Source organism: Melospiza georgiana, chromosome 5 (assembly GCF_028018845.1).
Source record: "Melospiza georgiana isolate bMelGeo1 chromosome 5, bMelGeo1.pri, whole genome shotgun sequence".
In the NCBI taxonomy this organism is placed as follows: Eukaryota; Metazoa; Chordata; class Aves; order Passeriformes; family Passerellidae; genus Melospiza; species Melospiza georgiana.
Genome location: NC_080434.1, coordinates 9,998,680 through 10,025,977, shown reverse-complemented (window position 1 = coordinate 10,025,977; position 27,298 = coordinate 9,998,680). Strand labels below are relative to the sequence as shown.

General features: G+C 36.5%; 1 protein-coding gene across 1 annotated transcript in view; it reads right to left on the bottom strand.

The window, feature by feature from the left end:
* SPOCK3 (SPARC (osteonectin), cwcv and kazal like domains proteoglycan 3) overlaps nucleotides 1–27,298 on the bottom strand; it is a 160,333-nt gene that overhangs the window by 10,664 nt on the left and 122,371 nt on the right. Inside the window, exon 7 of the mRNA XM_058024133.1 lies at nucleotides 5,283–5,402. Coding sequence (XP_057880116.1) covers nucleotides 5,283–5,402 — 120 coding nt within the window. The remainder of the gene's footprint in view (nucleotides 1–5,282; nucleotides 5,403–27,298) is intronic.

The following is a 27,298-nucleotide window of genomic DNA, read 5'->3' as shown; positions in this document are numbered from 1 at the left end:
TACACAGACACGAGCAGAGCCCAGGTTAGGGCAGGACACAGAATCCCAGAATATCCTGAGTTGGAAGGGACCCATAAGAATCACCGAAGACCAACTCCCGGCCCTGGGGAACCTGGGGAAGGTACCAAAGGTATTTTGATAAACCTAGAAACACCGACTCTCATGTCACAGCAAAAGGTACAAGAGAAAAAAATAAAGCACAACTGCAGTGCCCTCGTGAAATTTTGCATTCTGAAGTCTCTTCCAGTAAGTGTTTTAAAGACTTTTATATGGAAGTCGTGGAGGGGGAGGCAGGGAGAGGGGGCAAGCAACATGAATCCTATTCCTATAAACTATCAGCTTCCTAATAGATTGATGGATCAGATGAAATTTGTTACTTGGGACACCAGACTTGCCATTTTATTAACAGGAGTGACTGTTAGAGGAAAGCAGATAACTGAAAACAAAATAAAGTAATAAAGACCCACATTTCACTGTGTATAAGGATAATTATGTACAAAAGATTGAGTCAACACCAACCTCAGTCAGCAACACTGTGTGGTTTACTTAGAGACCTAATTTTAAGTAGAGACGGATCCATTAAAACTCCTGATCAGAATTAATTCTAGGCTGGATTTCTTCTTCCAGACTCTTGCATTGAGGATGCCTTTGCATGAGCTAACCTGACATATGCAGAAATTCACTGGAAGAACTTTTCCTTTCTAGCAAGCTAGAACTATGGTTCAGGTTGGCAGCCTGTTCAACTTTGGAGTTCAGCTTTATGGAACATTTCCTGAAATAATCTCAGGAATTAGACAAATTCTCAAGCCATCAGTGTTTTGAAGACACCAAAATACTGTTTAATACCACAATTCTAGGAATTCCTTCCTTACTCTAGGAGTAAGGAAAACCCTATTGTTCTTATGAGTTCTATCTGCACCTCATGGTTTTAAAATATGCTTTGGTAGTGAAGATCAGGGAAATATAATTTATCACTCCACATTATCTGTTTGTCTCTTCATAAGTAAGGAATTTACAATAGTCAGAACGAAATTAAAATCTTCAAGCAAAAAATTGGAAGTTGCTTATTTTACTTACTTTTCTTTACACAACTAGTCTTCTCCTCCCAAAATTTTGTATAGAGATTTGATAATTTTAGTGTAATAATATCTTCCTATAGTAGTTCCAGAAAATCCACTTAAAATTAATTTTCTTTCAGAATTCTCAATTTTTCTAGGTTATTTTCAAAATTATTTATGTATTAGACTTCAAATCATGATATTATTTCCAAACCATAAAAAGAGTCTCTATTTATTACCTTTGGCCTCGGCTTTTTCATATTCTAAGACAAGAAGGTGCACAAGTATTCTTCAGAAACAGACTGCCTGTTAGCAGAAATATCTGTGGGACTATGGTATTGTTAGTGATTTGCATATGATGCACTAATTTTGTGTTTTAGCATACAAAATTAATATAGAAATAGAAAGAATATTCTAATAGACTTTAAACAGTTACATAAAATGTCACTTGATTTTTTAACTCTGCATATTCTGACTCACAAGTGAAAAATAATGAGAGTATTACAGTAGTATGGGGGTCAAATATGCTTTTCCCCTTTGTGTCATCTATCTAGACCATAAGTGGCCTGAGGAAAAGATTTAAGTGTATATGTAGGATCTGTATCAATGATCATTTCAGATATATTAAATTTGACCACAACTGGACGCAAAAGAGATTTTGGAAATAATACCCTATTATTTTTTGAAACATTCTACTCTCAATTACATTCTGCTTTGGAAAAAAGTGTCAGTAAGACAAAATTATCTTACTTTTCTAAAAACACAGCAATGTAGACACCTGACATTTTTAACCTTTTAGCAGCATATTGATGGCTCTAGCAGAACACTACTGTTTGGTTTGTTTAGGTATATTAATGATTGTAGGGAACAAAAGGGGATAATTTAATAACTAGACCAACTCCAAACTTTCACCACATCTGCCTTGGTCAGAAGGACTGTGCTCAAGTCTTTTAATATATCCCATACTAAATGCCACCAGAGCGATTGGGATATGAAAAAAACCTAAGTACAAAGAGACAACCAGAGAGGATGCCACAAACTGCTTCTTTGAATGCAGAATGGTTTTTCAGTGAGGAAGGAACTTCATTATGAGAATACAAGAAAGCCTAGGGGAGAGGGGTCACAAAACAGATTTTTAACTCCCAAAGGATAATGAACAGCTCCAGGGATCTGTTAGATGGGACTCTGAAAGGGGAAGGGTTAGATGGGACTCTGAAAGGGGAAGTTGCATGCAGGTGGCTTTCTGTTGCAGCTGTATTCTGCACAGACCACCAAATCTCATGTGCTAAGTGTAAAGCCATTATACATGATAAGAAGTTCTTTGCAAGTTTCATTGTAGCTGTAGCTTTCAGGCATCTCCAAAACAGGGACGGGACAGCCCTGGCACACCAGGATATCAATATGCCTGGATGCCCTGATACACTTAGATACCAACAGGCCTGATGTCTTGGACCTCCTATGACTTTGGCAACAGACATTGAGGGACGTTACTTGAGAATTTTGCTCTGCAAGAACAATTTTAAGAATTTTAAAATGGTACTAGAAAGGACATTACCATGTTAAATGGTTGCCATATTTCATGTTCTTTCATGTGTTTACAGGGACATAGTGACACAATATTTTCTTCTGAACAACAAACATGTTCATTTCTCATAAAATGCAGTATGTATTTTGATGTCTTAAATGAGAAATTTTGAAGTACAGAAATTTACACAACAGGAAAAACATACAGCACTAGTGAAACCAGTTTTAAATAAATTCATACATTCCCAAATCTACAAATGAAAAAAATCCTACTACCGAATACACACTCATTCAATTGCTTCCTGTCTACAGATGGACCGCCTTCCCACAGTAGCCTGTCAAATTATTATAAATTATTACATGTAAATATTGGCTATTTATAAAATTGAGTCAGTACTGCACAAATAGGATGTTTAATATTTAAACCCAGTATTTTTTCACAATTAGCTATATCCAGTTTGAGTAACTGACCACAGTACTGAAACATCACCCACTGAACAGTTACTGTTCAAATGCAAAACAATGTAGGCATTTGTTGAATATCTCTTTTTGAAAAGAAAAAGAAGAAAATATAGGACAAACTGAATGCCTCACATGTAATCATTCTGTAAAACTTGATTTGTTTTATTTTAGGAAAAAGAAAATAAACATTCCAAAGCCTATCATCAAACTTCGATCCCATTTAGAAACAGTAATAAATTAATACTTAGTACAACATTCCAAATTCTGGTACTGTGATAAAAACCTAAGTCAAACATTTTTGACGGAATGATGCTGACACATAACCTAAAGTCAGTATATACAAGAAACACAATTTTCCACAGATATTGTAATCCTTCACCTGTTGATGAAAAAAAAAGTCTTGCAAAAACTATCCTTAGCCATCCAAATCAACTCTTGATGCTATCTCTCTAAAAAATGGTAGAATAGCATGCAATCTGAATTGTGCCCTAAATCTCAAGTACCTCCTACAATATGTGCAGATTCTATACAATGCTAAAAGAGAGAATTTTATGACTTTGAAGGCCTCCAAAATTGAGTGTCCAAAAATCCGTAAGATTCTTGCATTTTTAGCCTCATATATTAAAACCTTGGATCTTAAGTCTAAATATAGTCTTTGCTTGCCATTATAAAGCAAAAATTTGCAAACAAACTGGTGACATAACATATATGACTGTCTTATATCCACATACACATCATGGTACAAATGCCTGTTTCAAGAAGAGATTGCAGGTCTTATCAAAACCACCTGTGTGCTTAAGGGAAAAAAGCTAAAGGAAAAATTTCACTCTTCGAGGAATTTTGTGTTTGCACTACATCTCACTGTATTCAAAGCATTAATTATGAGCTTGACTTTCTTGCATTATATGGAATCAAATTTCTTGAAACACGGATTTGTTATTTATGCAGGACATAATAGTTAACAGCTCTACAGTTGCTACTTTATCACTGCCCAAATTTCAAAGTAGCATTCAACAAGAAACAGGACACTACATGATAATTCAGTAGTTCACCTTCAACAATGCACTAACCTACATGATTAGATACTGTATAGCTAAAAAAAAAAGTAAACTCTTACTTAAGGGCTGCAAAATTTGTTTTCTATTGTTTTCACTACTGCATGAGAAGCAGATCACATGCCGGTTATGGGAACCAGTCAGAATGTAAATTGGAAATATATAGGTTTTAATGTCATTTTTTTCAATACCAATAAAAAGTGGCACTACTGAATTCCCACTGTACCTCAGAAACGATTTTTCTCAATGTTAAAGAAAGCATTCCTAGATAAGACAGAATCATCTTTAATTCATTCTGTTTTACAGAATTATTCACATTTTCTTAGCATGAAAAAAATCACACAATGAAATGACATTGCCAATTAAGTGCAATTAATGGATTTCTTGGAAAAAAAAAGAAAAAGTAATGCTACAAATTGAAACAAACAAAAGCTAAAAACATTCTCAAATATTTAAAAAGCTAAACATAAAATAAGTAAGGTAAGAAGCCAGTGGTGGCCAAGTTCTATGAAACATACTCTGGAAGAATTCATAGCTTGCCCTTCTTAGAAACAAAAGCTAGAGCTTTCTGGCTTATGAAATCGCATTTCCCTCCCCTCCCAGTAGGACTTTACTTTTGAAACTATTAATGCACACTTCAACTGCTCTTATAAATAAGCCCTTTGATGATTATATTTTAAATTGTAACTACTTTCCGCAACAAAAAAAATATATTTAAATATTTGAGGGGGTTAAAAACAAATTATATCCCTACTGTTTCCATTTCATTAGTACTCCTGAGTCTCTTCCAATTTCAAGTATAACCTTGAAAATTCCTTTTTACTTACTTCTTTTCCATCTGTTTTTCAGTACCAGTACATACATACATTGACATCCACTAGCAAAGATGGGTCACACATAATTTAAGCTCCTTTATTTCATTTATTTTAATTTGATGGCATTCACAAATTAAAGCATTGTGAATGACAGCTGTCCTGTCAAATGATATTGAAAGTCTGAAGTGAACATCTTGTATTATTACTAAGCCATAAATAGGAAACTAACTCCAGAAAAGCCCAAAGTTACAGTTTTGTACACGTCTATCTAAAGCACACAAGAATAAGGCAGGTCTTAGCAATGGAAAAACAAAAGAACAGAAAAGGATCAAAGAAAACATCAAATAAGACAAGCAGAAATCACTTACTGCTTCTTTCAGGCCTCTGAACAATCCTAGTCTTCTTATTCTGAATTCCACTTTCATGAAGTGCCTTAAACCAGTCTCTCAATCTGTTTGCAACTTCCCTGAATTCCAAGTCACTGCACACTGAAAAACAAAATGCAGAGTTGTTTAAGGTTTTTCTCCAGGGTGATAAATTGAACTTTTCAAATTATGCTAAAAAAAATCCCCTAACCCCACAAAACTCCAACCCCACATAATAATACAATCATATATGTTCCACAGCTTTAAAAATTTATTTAATTCAGCTGCATTGCTTAGGTATGCCTTCAGAACCCATTGAAGGTCCTGAGAAATAAATACCTGCTGTATAAAGGAATTATAAAATCACAGATGCCAAGGAATAGAAAACTTCCTTTGCAAACTACTATAACCAGCTGTAGCACAGATATTTTCACACCTTACTGCAGATGAGGCTGAGACCCATGACAGACTTTTGTCTTCTCATTTCCATGATCATTAAGGCGATACTAATCCAAGCCCTACCAGAAGAGGTCAGAGGAGTAATTCAGGCAGATAATCATAAACACTCAGCCTGCTTTCCTATGCTGAGGTACAAAAAGAGGAAATAGGATTGGGAGCAAAAGTGTTTCAACTATGTGCTGGAAATATATACTTGGAATGGAGTTTCACAAGCCAAACCTGTGAGCACAAACAGGCAACTCCACAGCCACTTGGTGATGGAAAGGATGGATTCTTTGACCAGAAATAGCAAAGGCAGAAAAAGCACACCAGACCAAAGAGAGCATCTGTAGCACCAAGAGCAGCAGATTAGCAGCAGACTGGCTGAAGTGCTGTAAAGTACTGGCAGTTTGCACAGAGGCCAACAGAAGCAGGTATCAGAGAGAGATGTGCAGTCAAGAGGCTAATTCACTGACAAGACAAAGAAAGGGCATGCTTGAAGCAAGTAGATATCTCTCCCAGAACTCCATCTTCCCGTTTGTTTGGGAAGACAAAAGAAATAGCAGTGTTTGGAAGATGACAAGAGCAGAAAAGACAAAAAATGTATCCCTGCTCAGGTAACAAAATACATTCCACTGCCATTCTCAATAGCTGTCATTTCCAAATTGGGATCACTTTCCAGGTCTACCAGTAACAAAATAAGCTACAACCTGAAGAGCTCATACCTAAGTTGTCTGAGCTTCACAGTGACACTCTTCATAAAAAATCTCCAGTTTGCTTACTTTTATTGTGTAGCAATCCAACACATTTAGTGACTTAGCTTTTTTAGCACTTCATTAAATTGCACAACACTATGAAAAACCTACTTGTATTTTGGAATAAGATAGAAACATATAATTTTGTCAACAACTATCAATGCCTGTACACCTGCATGCACCTAAGCACGGGATTATTTATTCTTTACTGAAGTCCCTCTTGATACTTTGATTCTACCCATGAAAGAATGAAAGACTAAAGTACAATTCATCCATCCATATATTTGCATATGTTATGCACTGATGTTTTTATAAATATTGTATTTGTGCTTCTCTATTGTGTAACAGAACTATTTCTTTACTGATAATTTATAGGGAACTGGGGAAAAAAGAATCATAAACAGGCATGTGTAGTAAAAAAATGTATTACAACAACGAGATGAAAATGGTTTTCTGATCCAAGACTACATATTGCAATTTGAACATGTGGGATTTTTATGTTTGTTATGATGACACCTTCCTGTACCAACTCTTGCAATCAGAGGACAGGTCAGCACAAAGAATCAGCTGTTTACTTGGGACCCTCTGCTCCTCTTTAATTTCTCCTTCCATTACAGCTGTATATTGGTTTGTATGGCCAGGTTTTGGTAGCAGGAGGCTGCAGGGGTGGCTTCTGTGAGAAGCTGCCAGAAGCTCCCTCCATGTCCAGCAGAGCCAAGGGCATCTGGCTCCAGGACAGCCACTGCTGGCCAAGGCCAAGCCCATCAGGAATGAGATAACAAATTCATGTTCAACTTTCTTTGCTGTAACAGAGATGATCAACCTAAAAATCCATTCACCAGAATGCTACCTGCCATTGAAACATACTTGGTTGAGATAATCCTGTATGATGAAAAATTATATTAACTAGTTGATACATACTAAAAAATGTTTAGGAACTTTTCATCCCAGTGATGAGCTTGTAAAGATACAGAGTAGTGAAATTATTGTGCCAATTTGTCTGTACTGATTTAAAATAGGTCAAGATGAGGTAATTCAGATCTATTCAGACTATTATTTAACCTGATAGACTGGGAGATGAATCTTTAATGGTGAAAGACAGACAGTAAAGGTTGTAGAAGGTTAGAGAGTAATCAAAAAATGCATATTAAATCACATGAATCCACTCAGGAACCTGCCAAGAAGTAATTCTGTTTTTGTATAATGCCAATGCAAGGCAATCCTGCTATTACAATCAATTTTAGTAGCCATTAAGAGAATTAGTACAAGGTAATACCAAGTCACTAGCTCAAAGGTTACTGGAGTCTGCTGTCATTTCAAGCAATGAGGCTGTCTTCCAAAATTAACAGCTATGGCTATGCAAAAAAAATGAAGGTATCAGAAAATTTATAGGTATTTAATCCAAATATAACTTTATGATAAAAATTATTTAAATGTTAGGTGGAACCAACTGTTCAATCTGTTTTCACATACAGTAAATGTTATGATTTATGTTGGCGTTTGAATATACTTTACAGATTGGAAGTAAAATATTTGAAAATGCTGTATCAGCCTGAGTTCTTTAAGGGCCTTTTGACTCAAGTTCATTAATGAAGTAAAAACAGTGCTGCTGAAAGCTGTAAAGACATGCAGAAGGTGTTTTAGCACTAGCATAATGTGCTGAATTCCCTAACATATTTAAACCAGTCTTAGCTTCCTGACATAAGAGAAAGTAAGTTATTTTAACAGTGCTTCCATTTTATGTAAACACAAACAGAAAAAATTACCTGTAGCTTAGAAAGTATTGAATGGACATGGACATAATGAGCACACTGCAATACTGTTATATCAAACAGTAGCTTTTGCCAAGTGAAAGATCAAAAAAATGATTTAGGGAAAAAAAAAAAAAAAAAAGAAGCAAGAAATACTCTGCACACTATGCAGATGATTTTCTCCAGCACATACAATCTCATTCAATCAGGCAGAACTATACTCACAAATTCATGTACACAAGAAAATAACCAGTAAGTAAATATAGAGTATCTAGAAAACTTGAAGAACAGGGTACACATCAACCATGTTTTAGAATCACCTTGTAATTACTCCATGTGAGATGGGCAACTGATCAGTCAGTGTGTGCTGAAGCAAGACTTCCTGCTACTCAAACTTTTCCAACATCTTAGAATCACTGCCTATGACTTTAAAAAGCATAGAAATAAAAACCCCAATATGATATTGTTTGATTCACAGAATAAATATGTTAATAAAATATGCTAAAAGGGACCTCCAGAAGCAGTTCACTCTTACTCTCTGCTAAAAGTAGGTCGAATCACATCAAGCTGCCTAGGGCATTGTCCAGTCATTCGTGTCCTGTGACCATCACAGTACTCATGTGAGGGTTCCTCAGTGTTTGAGAGACAACCCCTCTTTGAAAGGAAATACTATCAACTGCTCTGTAGCTCCACACTGTTGTCCCTGAAAAGTGTAAGAGTAATTCCTGTGCTGTAACTTGAGGATTGCAGCCATCAGTCCAGGATTGCTAGACACCCAGAAACCGAGTTAGAGCAGCAATGCTGAATCAGCTGTGAGCAGGATTATGAGGAGCTGTCCACAGCTGATGCTCATGCAGCCCAAAGCCCTTTGACAGCATTACCTGCCAGTCATGTACTATCATATGGCTGCACAGGAAATGCTGAGCACCTGTTCTAGCATGGGCATGTAAACCTTCTTCTGAAAATGAAACTGCCATCAGAACTCAATGCAAAATGTGCATGGCTTTAAAGACATTACCTACCATAGTAAGCCGGAACATTATAGGACATGTAACTACTCAGTGACAGTACTCTACAAGTACCTTGGAATTCTGCAGAGGTTTTTTTTTGGAATTTAGCCCTGAGGAACCGATTACTTGGACTGAAAATTGCCACCTCCAGAGTAAGGGCCAGTACCCTTGTGGCTAACTCTAAATGTCTAAGAATTGTATGCAAGTGACTTAAAATTCCTGCAATACAGAGCAGCACTTCTAGCTCTGCATCATCTGTCACAAATGGGAAGAGTAACATATGGCAAAAAGAAATGTGCTAGCAAAACCCAATATATTTGGCAGAAGGACAAAAATCCCTCCAAACCTGTAACTAAAGAATGGGAGAGTCATTTCAGTCATCTTTTTACCATCCTGGAGGTACAGTTAGAACTGGTTTGGTTTTTTTTAAAAAAGGCTCTAAACTGAAAAAATTCATGCATATATTTGTATTTCTATAAGCTGATATTTATCAGCCATCTGTTATCTCTAGGGCCAATGATTTTAGGAAGATAATACCTTGAAATTAACAAATAAAAGCATTCTGATTTCCTTAATATTTAACTAAATATAATGAATTTTCTACTTTGGTTAGTCTATGTTATGAGATAATTAATACAAATATCTGCAGATACCATATCAGGCAGCTGCAGCTGCTTATTCTTACCACCCAAATTAATGTTCCATACAGACATTCTGCACATGAATAATGCTTCATAAAATGCAAAGTGATTTCAATAAATTACATTTTCATAAAATAAGTCTGATCTTTTTGTGTCCTCGCAGTTTTTAAAGACTTCACATTTAAGTATAATAATGACTTCTGAGTGCAGGAAAAATACTAGTAACCACAACACACACAATTTACGTGCCAAGTTACTGTCTTCAACTTAAAATATGTGGGCTTACAGAGACATTGCAATTAAGTAAGACAATACTGATTCTTTACTCTCTCAGAAGTATCACAGACCTGTTGTGGAATTTGCTAATTTATTTTCTGGACAGTCAATGTATATGGCTTCCTTTACTAACTGCTACTAACCTTCAGTGTAGGCTATCATTTCTTATCGTGCTCTGCTATTTCAAACTATTCATTTCTGAGGGTGAAAATGATATTATTAATCTGTAAATTGCATAGTTATGAACAAAGACAACAAAAGAAGATAGCAAAGAGATGTTCCACTGTAATATGCTATATTCCAAGATAATTTTCAAATATTTCTGTATATTCACGTGAATCCAGTATTTTGTGTAATAAAAGATATAGGAAGTCTTAAGTAGGGATAGACTAAAACTGTGTTAGTGGTGAAAGCTTTTAAGGAAACCATAACCCAAAGGTATGGTAGTTTTCAAAATTCAGTTTTAAGGATTCCTGAAAGCACTACACAGCTCTGGGACAAAGTCTGGACATTTTCTTCCCTTCAAGATCATGACTGACAGAGACCTGCAAAGACTTCTTGCAATTTGACACACAATCCCTTGAAACATAGTAGACAAAAGGTAAAAAGATCACTGAATAATGCTCTTTATGAAGAAAATTTTAAAATATGTATATATTATTTTACCATTTCAAATGAGGTATTTTCTGAAATCATAAATATTCTGTCCTGACAAAAGACCTTAAAAGTGTATTACATCAGGTAACCATGCACAAAACCTAGAAGGGATTGATGGACCTTTCTTTCTGTTGTGATAGACAATTATTGCTCCTCACTCCTATCTACTGGTTTGCACCTTTTCTCTGCCATGGAAGGGCAGGAGAATTAAACAGTGGGCTGAAAAATCACCCTTTAACAGAAATTAACTACAATCTGCTCTGCAAGTGTTTGGCATAAAAGAATCTTACATCATATTGGATCCCACTGAAGTCTAACAGATCTGAGGCTGCATTGCAGCAATTTACTTTTTTCATATTTAGATCGTGATCTGATGCTTTAAACCACTTTGTATTTACTCTAAACATTTGCTTGTGTGTTTTTCTTTAATGTTTAATCACTAACATTGCTGTCAATCTCATAAAATTGTTCATTACAAGAGCACAGTTGCCTATAGACCTTTCAGAGAGGACCAAGAGGGAAGAATCATTCCAATTTAATTATTTGTATCTTCCCTAAAGCAAGGCCAAGAGAGGTAGAAAAACTTTTACTCTACTATTGAAGAAAACGATGACAGTTAATCCATCATATGGATGTAATGTAACAGCAGGACTGCATTCCCCTGGCCCAGAATTACCAGCCAGAGAGATGCAAACTCCACTACACTACCACCACCCCAGTGATATTAGAATGCTGGTTAAGTAAATGTAATCTGCAGCTGTGTCTCCACACAAATTCACTAATCAAAAGTGTAAGGAGAAATTCAGAAACTAATGAGTTTAAAAAAACATGGTTAGGGCACAAATACCCACAATGTTTACAAATGCATTTATGAAATATGTTAGCAAAGTGCAATTATGTTTTGCTAGTCTATGCATTCAGTACTAAATGGATTGTTCATGAATGTCTGATGTAGATCAGGGAATTTTTATGAGCTGTATATGAATATTCATACAGATAGGAATTTATTTAGCCTTGATAATTTCTAATGTGATTATTCCTGTATGTATTTTAAATCCAAAAATCTTGCATTACCAACAGTGATCCTCATATGTGTTATAGAGAACCTTTAACACATGGAGTGTGACATTAATCAGTATCAGACCCAAACCAGACACCATGAGGTATCAATCTTGGTATCATGGTATCATCCCAGACAGTTCTTTCCCAGCCACAGTCTCTCTGCTGGCTACCTGCACACAGTGCTGTCCGTGTGTCGACTTCGCGAGTACAGAAGTTTTCAGAAGGAGCTGTTCACAGAAGGCACAAATCAGCACCATGTGTATGCAGAACCCAACAAAGCCCTCTTAAAATCCTTACCCTGTTGAAATCTGTAGTAAAATAATTGCTGACTTCAGTACAACCAGAATTTCACCCTCAATTTGCTGCTGTCTAGACCAACTACTTGGTTCTTTGAAGAGGAAAGGAATGCTAACACTGATCAACACAGTGATGATTGTTTAAACAATCCTGCTGACATTTTTCCCAATGAAAAATTAAATTTAATAAATTTTACAATCTATTAAAAGAAAATATAACCTTTTTGTTTAAAGAAATATGACATTATATTTTGAAAAAATCTATACAAAAAGCATGCTCATTTTAAACAAAATCTATATAATTAGAACGCACACTGTTTTTCCACATGGTGATTAAGAACCTTTCAAGGCAAAAAGGGTATGGGCAATTAGAGATGCCAGGTAGTTATCTATTCAGTTATAATTTCACTTGCTAATCATAAGCCATGAAAGGCATTTATAGTAACTGGTTGTGCTGATTATCAGCACCATTGCCTACAGCTGAAAAGAACTGCCAAGTATCATCAACTGTGAGCCTCTTCACCACTGCTCTGAGACTTCCAAACTACTGTCCTAATAATGGCATCACTGTGTTGCAGTCTCTACAAAATCTGTAGAAGTCTTTAAACTGTCAGTGACATCAGCAAGAGTCTGAAAATAATGCATCAGAACCTGAGACTTAAAAGTGAAGAAACAAAATCAGTACTACAATTATTTTAAGAAATAATTAAATTCCTTCTGATAATGGTTTTGAAGACATCCTAGTAAGAACAGTAAGAAACATTTATAATGCAAAATTATGTCTATTTCTCATATATTCTTCTGTTCTCTGTCAAAAGACTTTTAACATCATTTTCTAGCTATTATTCCTTTTGTTACTGAAATTCAATTTCATGCATGTTTCTCTTTTGCCCTTTTTGGGCCGTGCTCTTAGAAGTATTTTGAATTTCTTTAAACACATCAATAAATACTGAGAAACATATCACAGTGATAACTGAATCTCAATGGCCACACAAAAGCTCCTCATTTCTTTGACAACGATCACCATTAAATCAACATGGCACTACAGAGTCCTGCCAGATTATCCTATTCCATAGGGCCAGCTGCATCACCAGGCTATTTAGGTAGTTTTAAAAGATACAAGCCCTGACAGCCACCTGTGAATTCATTGTGGTCAAACCCCATGTTTTGTTACCACTGCACTGAGCTCTAAAATTTGTTGCTTTCCTGTCTGCATGGCTCATTGCTTCACTTTCAAGATGCTGATATTGCTCCTCAGTGACTTTCAGACAACAGCAAATTCACATCTAGCAAGGTGAAGCTGAGGCACAGCAAATGTGTGCAGAGATTACTGGACTCAACAGCAACCACCACCTCCACAAAAATTACCTTGCAGTATAATGGGTCCAAGTTTAGGAGTTTCTCCACAGCTCTTATTTCATTAAACAAACAGAAGCCCTGGTTCCATTTAGTGAGAGTTTTGTCACTGATTTCAGTACCAGCTTTGCATTCAATGAAGATGAATTTTTATAGCTGTAATTTGAAGGCTATTGCTTGGATACCTGAACAGACTTGGGATCTTATTTACTTGCTGCTGTCTGCATATATTATTTGGTTAATTGAAAGGACATCATCAACACATTTCTACTTTAAGAACCAACACTGCTATTATTTCTTAATATGCAATCAACTTACAGAGAAAAACAACTAGTTTAGTCTCATTTTATACTTAATTCCTGTTTTACAAAGAAAAGTTTCTAAGTTTCTAGGGCGGCTCACAGATTAGTCAGAGTTGGTAAATATGATGAAAAATAAACATAATCCAATAACATCCTAAATAACAAAATCCTATAACACACTGTACATGGCAGAAAGTGTCTTTTTGATGATTTATAGCCACACCTGCAGATCTAATAGGACTGGATGTAGTGTGTAATTTTAAAAGGTCATTAAATGTAGAGAATAATTATATTGTGGGGCTGATACTGTTCAACATCTTTGTCAGTGACACAAACAGTGGAATCAAGTGCACCTTCAGCAAGTTTGCTGACAACACCAGGCTGTGTGCTGCAGTCAAGATGCTGGAGGGAAGGGATGGCAGCCACAGGGAGCTTGACACACCTGATAGGTGGGCCCACGCAAACCTCATGAAGTGCAACAAGGCCCAGTGCAAAGTCCCAAGTCGCAGCAATCCCAGGCACAAGCTGAGTGGAGAAGGGACTTAGAGGAGAGCTGCAGAAAAGGAATTCAGAGTGGTGGTTGATGAAAAACTGAACATGAGCCATCAGTGGGCAGTCACAGCCCAGAAAGCCAAGTGAATCCTGGGCTGCACTAAAAGGAGCATGGCCAGCAACTTGAAGATTATTCTCCCTCTCTACTCTGATCTTGTGAGATCCCACCTGAGTATCACATCCAGCTCCAATGTCCCCAACATGAGAAGGACATGGAGTTGTTGGAGCAAGTCTATGACAATGGCTGAGAGAGTTGGGGCTGTTCAGCCTCTGGAGAAGAGATGGTTGTATGGAGACCTCATGGGAACCTTCCAGTATCTCAAGAGAGCCTACAGGGAAGCCTTTCATCAGGAAATGTAGTAATGGAAGAATAAGTAATGGGCCCAAACTAAAAGGGGAAATTTAGGTAAGACATTAAGAAGAAATTATTTTGCATGAGGGTGATGAGATACTGGAACTGGTCACCCAGGGAGGTTGTGGATGGTCCAACCCTGAAGGGTTCAATGCCAAGTTGGATAAGGCCTTGAGCATCCTGCTCTCTTGTAGCCTCCTTCAGATACTGGAAGGCTGCTCTAAGCTCTCCACAGAGCCTTCATTTCTCCAGGTAGAACAACTACAGGTCTCAGCTCTTCCAACCATCTTTGTGGCCTTCCTCTGGAGTCACTCCAGGAGGTCCACATCCTTTTTATGCTGGGGGTCCTAGAGTTGATGGCCATGACTAAACACATTTTTGCAGGACATGATGCAGTATGGTCAGCAGTTGCCATTACAGTAATGTGGTTTAACATTCCATATAAAAAAACTTCAGTACAACTTCAACTAGTATTTCAAAATCAGCCAGTAACTTCAGCTGGAAAAAAAATTCTAAAAAAAACCCCACCAAATTACATTGAACCCTAATGTTTCCAAGTTGATAAGGGAAGTTACAATAAGAACACACTTCCCACCAAACCTGAAGGCATTGAATTTGCAATTTAAAATGTTATCAAAACTGTTGTTTAAGCCTTAGAACATAGAAATAAACTAAAAACTCATTAAAGCTTCAAACTTAGCAAAAAACTGACTTTCTTGTACAGGCTGAGAAGAACAAAATATATAAAATCATATGAAAGAATTTGGTTTTATTATCTTCTAGGTACTAGAAATTAAATTTGTGAATTTTGCTGTTTGTGCCTCAAGGTATGCTATACTGCATTTGGAATAAATCTATTAAACAAGCAAGTGGGCAGACTCCTAAATAGAATTATAACTTAGCAATCAAATTAAAATAATTTCTATCTCTTAGAATAGTATTTCACTTGGAAGGGACCTACAACAATCCAGCTGCCTAACCAGTTCAGGGCTGACCATAACCTAACACACGTTATTAAAGGCATTGTCCAAAATGCCTCTTAAACACCAACAGGATCATCAACCACCTCTCTAGGAAGGCTGTGCCAGTGTTTGACCACCTTCACAGTAACAAAATGCTTCTAAACATCCAGTCTAACCCTCCTGTGGCACAGCTCAGAGGCGTTCCCATGTGTCCTATCACTGGATACTGAAGACCTCAGCACCTCCCTTTCCACCTCCTCAGGCAGCAGACCAATGAACTCACCCTTCAGCCTCCCTCTCTCCAAACTTGACAAGCCTGAAATTCTCATCCTTTCCTCACAGTACATGGTTTCTATCCCTGTCACCAGCTTTGTTTCCCTCCTCTGGAGCCATCCAAGGACCATCACATCCTTCTTGGCATGTGGGGCCCAGAACTGCGGGCACCACTCAGGGTGAGGCCCCTCAAGGCTGGATGCAGTGGGACAGTCACCTCTGCTGGTTGTCTGCTCTTGCTGTGCTTGATGCACCCCAGGATGGGGTTTTGCCCTCTGGGTTCCAGGGCACACCCTGCTGACCCTCTCTGAGCTGCTGCTGAGCAGCACCCCAGATCCCTCTTGGCAGGGCTGCTCTCCCAATTTAGGGTTGTACTCAGCAGTACTCAGTAATACTCCTTATTTCTATATGAGTCACCATGAGGGAGCTGGGACCAAACAGCATCAACGTACAACACCCACTGAACTCAAAACCACTCCTGCTATACCATGACACTGCTGTGTAAAATATCTGATGTAAACAAATAGCTGACCCAAATAAATTAAATGAATACTGAATGTCCAGTCACTGCCTAAAGTCCAAAAATGCTCGAGTGTTAGGTAAGTCTCTTAGAAGAAATTAATAAACAAGAAAAGAGAAACCATGACATTTTCAGCACATTGATATTGAATAACTGTAAAGAAGATGCAGGCAAGAGCTCCTCTGATTGTCAGTCACTCAACAGTGAGGATAATTAGAAGAAACTTCCTGAGGCTACAGGCAATGGTAATGGCCCAAAGGGGAGCAATTCACACAAACTCTCCAAAATCCCCCTGAAAGGCAGTCAGCTAGGTAGATTAGGTATCTAGATTTTATTTGTTTCTCATTTACTAGACATACACACACAAAATAGGTCAGCTCATCAGCAGAAGATAGGAACATACATAAATATATGGCTGAATAAACATAAAAAATAGTAAGTTTTTCTCCTCTCTTCTATCTAGACAAGGCAGGCAAGCACCTGCCTGGTGGGCACAAAACTATGCTCCTGAGCCAAAGATGTAACTAAAGAATCATCATCTCCTTGCTATTCACATTTTCCTTTTTTACCTTCTTCCCCTTCTTAGGCTGTTTCTTTCTATAGTTCCTCACATTTTGACATATTAAGAGTTAATGAACCAAACATTATTTAGATTTCACTGTACACAACATAATCAAGGTGTCCCATTAACTTTGGTGTTGAAAAATTTCCTGTGAAATAAAGTATTTGTTACTCAATACATATTTCTGTAACAAAACATCTTTTATCATTATCATACTGTTACTGCATTATTTTTTTTCCTGGAGAAAACCATAGATAATAATTTTTTGAAAAATACTACAATGTAAAACTTTTTTTCCAAAGGTAAGATGCTGAACATTTTAATCTAAATTAATTGATTGATATTTATCCAATAGAAATGCAGATTTGTGTAATTTTTGAGTCCACATACAATCCTTTTCTCTTATAGCATTGGAAGAAGTAAGGAAATTGTCTTCAGGAAAATGTCCATTCTTATATGGCCTGATATTGCACAGATAAAGTAAATTCAAAGTATTAAAAAATAAAATAATGCAGGGTAACACTGAGACATTGATAGCAAAAAATGAGACCTCTGTAAAGACTGCAACAGGTACTTTGTTTTCACAGTTACTGTTTGGCTTCCACTGCAAAAGAAATTCCTCGTCACTCAAAACAACACTAATAAGCACTTAGAATGCTTGATAAGGACAGTATATTCCATTTTGATTTATGTAACAGAATGACCCAATGTCCACATGATACACTGGAACAAACTGCTCAGTTACACAGGAAAAGAGTTCCCACATTTCAACTTTTTAGAATGCTGTTCTTTATCTACCCCAAAACTCTGGACACCAAAAGGAAACTCAGATTATAATAGAACAAGAGCAGAAGTTCTGACCAGACCATTTGGTGCTCAGCTCTCCCGGAAGAGTGTACCACACAAGTTTCACGTCATTAAGCTGCAAGCCTCCAGGACAGCCCAGACCCACAGCACGTGCAGTGCAGGCAGTCTGCACATAAGGACTGCTTGTTTGCCTGGCACTTAACAAACACACGCCAACACCACCAATCAGTCTGCAAACACCTTCCTAATGGATAGATGCATTTCTATTTCCATTATGGAAGTCCTTAAATCGCAAAAGAGGAATTCTTCCAGTCTGAAGACATCCTGCTTTGAGGTAGAGCAATAGAAAAAAAAGGAATAGTAGATTGTGCAATTATTCCATGACTTCTGTGGTAATGAAATTCAGTACAATTTTATTATGCTGTGTATAGTTAGCTTGCTTCTACATATAAATATATATAGCTAGAAATTTAAAAATTACTTCTAAGGTCCCTTGTATGCTTTGTTCAAATGTGAAGAATAAATCATTACCCATCAGAATGCTTATTTCAGATAGAATTGAACATTACATCTCTGTGCCTGAAGCAGATGGAAAGCAAAGGCTGTTTTGCAGGCTTTATGATTTGCAAGCACTTTTCATGAGTTCTGTTCTGTAAAATATGTTCGGTTTCTAGACTACTAAGACTGGTCATAGTTTTCAGTGTATCTTGTACATTACTATGTTACCCTACAAAAAAACCCACTCGGTTCCATATGATAGTTTTAATGTTCTGGGTGCTTCATATATAAATATAAAATATTATATATATGAAGTATTACAACATCTGCATTGTGTGTGCATGTAGGCAAACAATATTTTTTTTCTAAGAGATTTCTCTTAATCTAAGTTAGCATATAAATTTAGAATCACTGTAAACTGTACAAGGTTAGCTAGGAAGTTTATGGATTTACATCACCACTTTAAAATGACAAAGAATTTTTAGTGATAAATATATTTTGAGCTACAAATCACATTTTCTTGACTATATTTCATGTTATATGTTAAGCTACACATTTCTCAACTCCCTCTTCAAATCCATGAGATCAGACTCTATTTCTTTCCCTATATTTTGGCTAAAAAAGAAAAACATGCATTTGCACACAGAAGCAAGTGTAGTATTTCTTAATATACATACATGTGCCATAGTTCTCAGACCATTTAAAAAACTTGTTCTCTAACAGGTATTCACAAGTAACCAAAACTGTCTCACTAATTGCCACTGAAAGTGACAAAATCACTCATGAGTTTCTATTATGATAAGACGATTTTGGTTACATAATTATAACGTGGACCTTTACATTTTACATTTTATGCATCAAAAGAACTTCATATGATGATATGTTGAAAGCGCTTGGACCATTTTCACTGGAGAAGAAAACAATGGGATCTTATAAATGTGAATAAATACCTGGAGGGTGGACATAAAAACAGAACCAGGCTCTCTTCAGTGGTACCCAGTGACAGGGCAAGAAGCAATGGGCACAAAGTGTTCAGCAGGAAGTTTCTGCTGAACATTAGGAAAGAATTTGCTGTGAGAGAAACTGGGCTTTCCAGAGAGGTTGTAGAGGCTCTGTCCTCAGAGACTTTTTAAAGTTGCCCCAGAAAACTCTCAACCATGGTCTTGAGCAACCTCTTCTAAGTGGTCCTTCTTGAGCAGAGGGGTGGAGCAAGAGCATCTCCAGAAGTAAATTTCAAACTCAAACATTCTGCTAGTCTGTGACTCTGTAATACTGGTGTGTAGCTGGGTAAAAGTTTGGTAGCAGGAGAATTTTACTGATAATTTCAAACATCTCAAGAAAAATCAATTCAAGTGATGGTATAATTTAATTCTTCCTTTACTGGACCTTTATTCAGATTCTCTGTGCTAGTTGCACAGATTATTTGGGGAAAAAATTATTTTCCTTTCTTGCTCCTTTTACACTAAGCAAAGTTTTCCACCTCCTTATTTCTGTATTTGTTTCAGGTCTTGAGAAGAGAAATAGAGCAAATCAAAAGCCTGACCCCTTTGTCATATGAAAGTCTGATCTTACAAAACAACTGATTTTAAATCTCTCCCAGTACATTCGAGGAATTTAGAAATAAGGTTTATAAGAAAAAAGGGAAAATCTTTATGACGCTGGATATCACTTATGCAAAAACTGAAATAATTTTAAATAAACTAAAATAGCAAATGAAACAACTGAAGATAAATGAGTAACTAACTGCTTATCATTCTCTCTAACTCTTCTACCCTAACTTACAAGGACCAATACCTTAGACTTATCACTTGCAGAGTGAAGTGTTACATGGTATGTGCAAAAATAGCACCAAGTGGTCTAGGAAGAGGGGGAAAAGACAAAGAAAACAGTAATATATTGTTCTTCAACGTAAGAAAATTAGAATGTTCTCCAGAAAGGGAATATACTTCAGCTAGGAAGCTGAATTACTGTATCTAATCTGTACTGAGTGCTACATTCCTGCCACTGCTGAGAATCTCTTTCACGAAGCTAAAGAAATCAGATCCCTGGCATCACTTACTGACATCAATGAGCTTCTGACAGCCCCTCATGCAATGCAGGAAAAACATCCTGACAGACTGGCATCTTACACGATGAGATTCAAGCTGCCCACAAATGAACACTACAGAGGGGCAGGCTGCTAATCCTTACTGCCAGTGAGAGCTCTCACTAATAATTAAAAGACCATCTGGATGAACTGTGGACATGGGAACTCATTGCTTGCATTACAAAATCTACCTTTAGCCCTAGTGAATTAAATTCTAGAAACATCAAGAAATAAACACATGTACACAATAACCTTGTGAATAACTGCATTAATCTCTAGTTTTCCTTTCCTGAGCAGTAAATTGTCACAGATGCTTGTCTCTGACACATTGTCTGCATCCTTTGGCCTTGACTCACTATATACTGTTGGCTATTGTTAGCTTTTCACTCAGAAAAAAACACTTTAAAGCTATCAATCAGCAATTTAAAGCTGGTGGACAGCTCTTCTAAATTATTGCAATCTGTAGTGATTTTCTTTTAAACTTGCCTTCCTAATGCTGTGTATCCTGTTTTCTATAAATTCTTGTTATGATCCAATGCTCAATTACAAGGTCAGAAACATCCCAACTGACTTGGATATGCTTGTACAAACTCTCCTTTTTTCTCTTTAATAGATTTAACAGGGTGAAACACAAAACCAGAGAGTACTACTGTCACAAACATCTTTTGTGAAAAATCCTTTCTTTAGGATTTTTCCCCTTCTGGGAAGCTGAGGCCCCAGAAGAAGAATGTAAACAGTGTTTGTCTGCGGCTGTGGAATGTAACAGGTGCACCTGTGATTGGTCTCTGTGAGTGTTAGGATTTACTGACCACTCACAGGAGCGTTGTTCTTGCTTTCTGCCGGACACAAAACTTCGTTGATTCATTCCTTTGCTATTCCTAGCTTAGCAGCTTCTGAAACTTTTCTCTCTTTTCCTTTTAGTATAGTCATAATGTATTATATATCACAAAACAATAAATCCAGCCTTCTGATCATGAGTGCAAGATTCTCGTCTATCTCTCACCCTGAAAAACCCTTGCAAGCGTTGTAACATCCTACTATTTTCTTTGGTTTCTTGAGCCATAGCAGTATTTTGTTCACTTTGCTAAAACTATAAACTCTCTTTCCATTCCTTTTCTGAAGCTCAACCTTTAGAAAGAAGGTAACTACATAATACCAGCGATTTAGTGGCCTCTATCTTTGACGTATCTTTAATCCTCTTAAACTGTATATACAGAAATACTGCAGAGGTTGGTCAGCTTCAACTACTGACCTTAAAAGAAAACTAGAAAAATAAAACCCAAAACAGATTCCTGTGAGACATAGTAAACTTTCTTAAAACCTGCACACATCTAAATTTGAGACAAGCCTGCTGAAGAGACCAAACAGAACAAAATTGTCTTAATTACTTACTTTCCACTTACACAGACTTTATTACTCTCTTTTTAAATGTTCTGTACTCTACTACTGTTCTCAGCATTCTAAGAAACTTCTACTAAAAACAGGAAAAAAACATACAAAAATATTGACAGGAATTCTTACTGAAGAATAATCAATCCAGGATTTCCTATGACTTGTACTCTTAGAAATGGTAAATAGAAGACTTTTTTGCTCTTTTGTTTCATACCTCTCTACTAGTTAAGACATAACTCAGTACTAATAAATCTCAATATAAAGCCAGTAATTTTAGAGAGTAGTTATGTTTTAAAGGCGCCACCATACTAATGAGCCAAAGCTTAACAAGTGGAAAAAACTGAACAAGTGCTGATGCCTGCATGTGAGGTGGCTGTAGCACTTGAGGTTGCAATATCAGCAGAACATTAAAAGAGATGCCACAGTTAATTTCCTGGATCATAGTGCCTTCCGGAAAGAAGTTGGGTTTTTCATTTTCCATGAAGACTTTAATGTTTTACTTAGAGAATTTCTGACATGTAAAAGTAATACGCATCTGTGATATAAAATAAAGACATCAAGAAAAAATAAAATTTGTATTGTATTTTGTGATGCAGATAAAAAAGCAACACAGTTGGATAATTACTATATTTTGAGGCACAAAGGGTTGATCTAATAATTTTATTAATACATGTTTTCATAATGCTGATTCATCAAGAATATAAAATAAATCTGAATTTAAAAATACAAAACCTGCCTTCTTGGCAGTAAAAAAATTCAAGATGTGAAAATGTAACACTTGAAACAGATTTAGATTATGCTGACACTAGTACCTATTCTTACCAAGACTCTGAGTAAAGCTGTAGTAACCTACAAAAAGACTCAAAGGTAGCTATTTTGCATGCAAAATAAGAACGGGGGGGTTTTCAAAATACATCTTTCCTTTGCTTAAAGACACTCAGAAGCATGCAAAAATTGTCCTGCAGAGTTATTGTTAAACAACTTTCTTTTAATAGTGTTAATTCTTTTTCTAACCCTGCACCATCATTTCAAACTATTAGAAATTATCACAGCTAGAAGTGAGTGGTATGAACATGGCCTAGGTGTTATCATACACTCAATGCACAGAAAGACATTTTCAGAGCATCAGTGAATACAGTACTGTCTCAAAAGTTTACACCAACCAAGAGAACAATGGTTCTCAACTGGGAAAGAATGGTCAAGCATTTATGCAAGAAAAGCAAAGTGAAACAGTCAATCAATTCTGTTCTTCTGTCTGTATGCTCAGGAGGGGTGAGAAAGTTTTTTTTAGAGAAAAATTCTACTTTTATGTGTAAGAACCGATTGTATATTTACTATTGAAAGAAAGAGGATATTGTGTAACCAAGTAAGGATATGCTGGTACCCAAGTAAACTTTTTCCTCTGAATAATAAGTTACTAGAATATTTGCTTAAAATTAGCTCAAGTAGAAACTAGTTACCATGGCAGAGGTCAGCTTCAAAGAATAAATTAGATATAACATTCATGTTGAAAAAAAAATAAATTGAAAGGGCTACCATATCACCAGGATATTAATGAATTTCTGTCAATTTCAGTGGAGCAGTTGTAGAAATATCAGCAATAGCTGCCAAAGACAGACATTCCAATCCCTGTCTTCTAAAGGCCTTTGATATTTTAAAGAAAATACTAAAAAAATTCTGGCAGCTATTAAAACAGTCACTTCAGAAAAAGTGATACTGCAACTATTTAAAAGGGAGCACAGATAGCACAGTTGAAGTACTATAGTAAAAAGGATATTGAAGTACTAAAGACTCAATTAATATTATTGGGAAGTGGTTGCCAAAAGGTTATCACATGCTCTTTAAATACCACTCAGCTTACATCCTACTTGAAGAGGACTTCATGAATCTTATTGCTCCACCTTCAGAACACTACTGAACCATCATCAGTCCATTCCGGAGCTTCCTAAGGACCTCAAGCAGCTTCACTGTCAATAAACTGACATACTTACAGAAAAAATAATTCAGAATTAGTTTATGTAATTAGCACATGTTTTATCTTCAAAAAATAAGAAGGAGGCGCAAATTAAGTAATTTAAAGTAATTACCTGATTTACAAAAACACCTGATTTTTCTAGCAGTTATCTTCCACTGTTGAGTAAGGAAAGACTTTTAAGTATTACTGCATATTGATGGTATAAAAATAGTATCAGTAAAAAAAATTACCAACACATCGGTAAATGAGACACAAACATAAAGACATCCTTAGCTTATTTGTTCATTGCATGAACAGAAAGATGATCCAGACACTTAGCATATGATCTGCATCTCTTTGGTTATTTATTCTCAATACAACTACTGTGACACACTTGTAAAGCCTTTAATGTACCATAAGATTGGCAAGGCCCCTTCATTTACATAATTAAGGCAATTATAGCCATAATAATCAAATGCAGCACCATTTTAATGGTCTGGACTATATGTAAGCTTCTGCTTTATAATCCATTGAAGCTGGTTGGTCAAGTGCAAAAGAAAATAATGAATATATCCTAAAAAAAGCATGCTCTCATGATTAACTATAATAGAGTTTGTTGTGCAACACAGACTAAACTTTCCAAATAATTTGCATGCTTTGGGGACCCTAGAACTGAATTTGTTCATTAATTGTTCCAAGATCTAAGTTAACATTAATGATTATAAACCTAAAATGAAAACAGCATTAATTATCTTCTTTCATCATAACAGCTTGCCTGTCTTAAAATTGCAGGAACACACACAAAAGCACAGGCTGATAGGCTGTACATAACTTTTCTGCCTCTAAAGACGTATTCACCATGGGGTTCATTGGGGCTTCCGCTCCTACTAAAACACAAGGGGAGAGGAAGTAAAGAAATCAATCAAGCTAATCAAAATTTTCATAATAAATCATTTTAAAGCAACGTCCTCTAGAACAATCTTTTCCCCTGCGAAAAGTATATGAGTACTTCATAAGAATACAACTCTGAATGACTGATTACTCATCTTGTACATAATGGGTCTTTACCTAAAAAGAACAGTGTATAAATGGCCCTGAGTGTTGGAACAACCCCACAGAAATCAAGGATTACAAAAAAAGCAATGTATTCCAAATAATCACCCCATGTGTATAAGCTCACTCCCACATGCTTATAGTGAACCTGCTAGCTTTGGGATGGAGCTGGGGAGCTCACCCTGAATTGCTCCCTGCACACAGGACGGACAAGCAGTGCCATGCTGTGCCCAGCCCCTCCAACATGCACACCTGTTTCCAAACCACGGCTTGCAAAGGACAGGCATGCCCTCGGTGCCCTGTGACAAAAAGGACTCACACAGCAAGCAGAGACAACACTGACATTACTTTAGAAATCAAAAACTGTATCACACAACTATTTTTAACACAAGGCCAGATCTGCCAGTTCAACACTCACTTGTAATAAGAAACATGAGGAGCAAATTCTCCAAGTGCAATCCACCACAGTAGGACAGAACTGCTTTCCACAGCACTGAGACCTTAGGAATTTTCCATTTAAAAGTAAATTTGTGGATGTGACATACATACCAGGATTTGACAAAACTGTATAAATCTGAGTACTCAAAAGCTTCTGAACGTAGCCATAAATGGAAAAAAAATGGAATGTTTTGGAAATAAACAGGCCAAATGAAGAGCAAAGACAAGGTGGTTCTAGAGAAGATTGCTGTTGCAAAGGTGCTTGGAACTGAGAACACAGAGCTGTTCCCAGTGACAGGCATGTAATATTCCCATCTTCCCTTCAGTGTCACAGCTCTTTGCAATACTGCCTACAAGCACTCAGCTAACAATCCTTGCTCAGCACTACACTTCATCCTGGAAGCAATAAAATGTTCTTCTTCAAAGCATTCTCAAGTATGTTCTGCAGCGTTACAGGGACTATTTTTCATAAAAACAGCATATGCACTCTAGTTTTTCTTACAGTATTATTATGGAATGGGCAACCTTCCCTTAATCCTTCACTTCTTCCTTGTAACAGTCAAACTCAACCAAATTTTAATTCATTCTGCAATTATGACCTAATTGCAGAGAATATCAAAACTACAATGACTGCTCAAGCACATTCTGCCTTTTCACTTTATTTATACTACCAGCTCCACTCTGATGTGGATTAATAGTATTCTTTTACTATAATGTCTCTGCCTCATTGCTCTATCTGCATTTGTGATACCACTTCTTTTCTGTTCTTTTCAACACATACTTATAATGCTTGCTCTCCAATATTCTCATCCTTGTAAGAACAGAAAGAAAAAGCAAAAATTTTTTAGCCAAAAGGTCGTCTATAATAACCAATTCTAGTTATCCTTTTTGAATTATAAAGGTGTTTTAAACAAAGTGGACACACACTATTCCATGCAGGAGAAGTTTGAAATTATAGGAGAAACAGGCATCTGGAGCAAAACTGAGTCACTTCTAGAGCCTAACAACAGCTCGCACAGCTGCATCTCCATTTCTCCAGTCCTTCAAGCACAGCCACAGGCTCCTCATCACTCCCACACCACATATGGACAATACCTGGCAAGACTCCTATAAGACTCCTTTCCAGCCTTTTCCTTCCTTCCCTCCAGAGGAAGGAAGCTCAGGAGTGTGGCTGTGCTCTGGCTAAGCCCAGGCTAGCTGACAAGGGAACCAGGGATTGTGGGCACACAGATCAGACCACTCTCATCCCAAACACATTCTCTGTCATTCTACACCCCTTAGATTGCTAATAATCACTACATTAGATTACTATAAATTATGATGGAGAAGTCTCTTTTTAGAAAGTCTTAGCATGGAGTTTGATTAATGAAAAGAAGATACTGCTGACAATTTTACTTGGCTCAGTGTCACTTCAGAAAAAGAAGATAGTTAAAAAATTTTACAGAATTATGCAAAAAATCTATCTTAGCATTGAAGAAACAACCAATAAAATTACCTCCACTGAGTTTATGTTACTACACAAACAAAGTAATGAATCCTAAATAAATGCCTTTTACAAATACAGTAACACAGTATTTTTGGGCTAGCAAATTCTCTTTTCATCATATATATGGAAATAATTCACAAATACAAATGAACTGTTGCAAAGATTATTATTCTGCTACCTCAGAAATAACCTATCATTTATAAATACTCTAGGAAAGCTGTAAAAAAAGCTGGTAAAACAATAGTACTTCTTATTAAAGATCAAGTAAAAAATGGTGTATCACTCACCTTATATACCACAGAGAAAAAAAGGACATTCTTAATGAAATAGGCTGACCAAATATCAAAGCATAAAAATCCACAATGCATCAATGTTCACTTTATCTTCAAATTATACATAAGGTATACCTACAGCTCACTGTTGCTGTAAATGTATGTAACAAAGTAAAAAAGGTGAAAAACAGTAGCTTGAATGGTTGGATAAATACAGGTTTAAGATAAATAGCATTAAGTCTGAAAAGTAAAATCTATGTATTCTAGT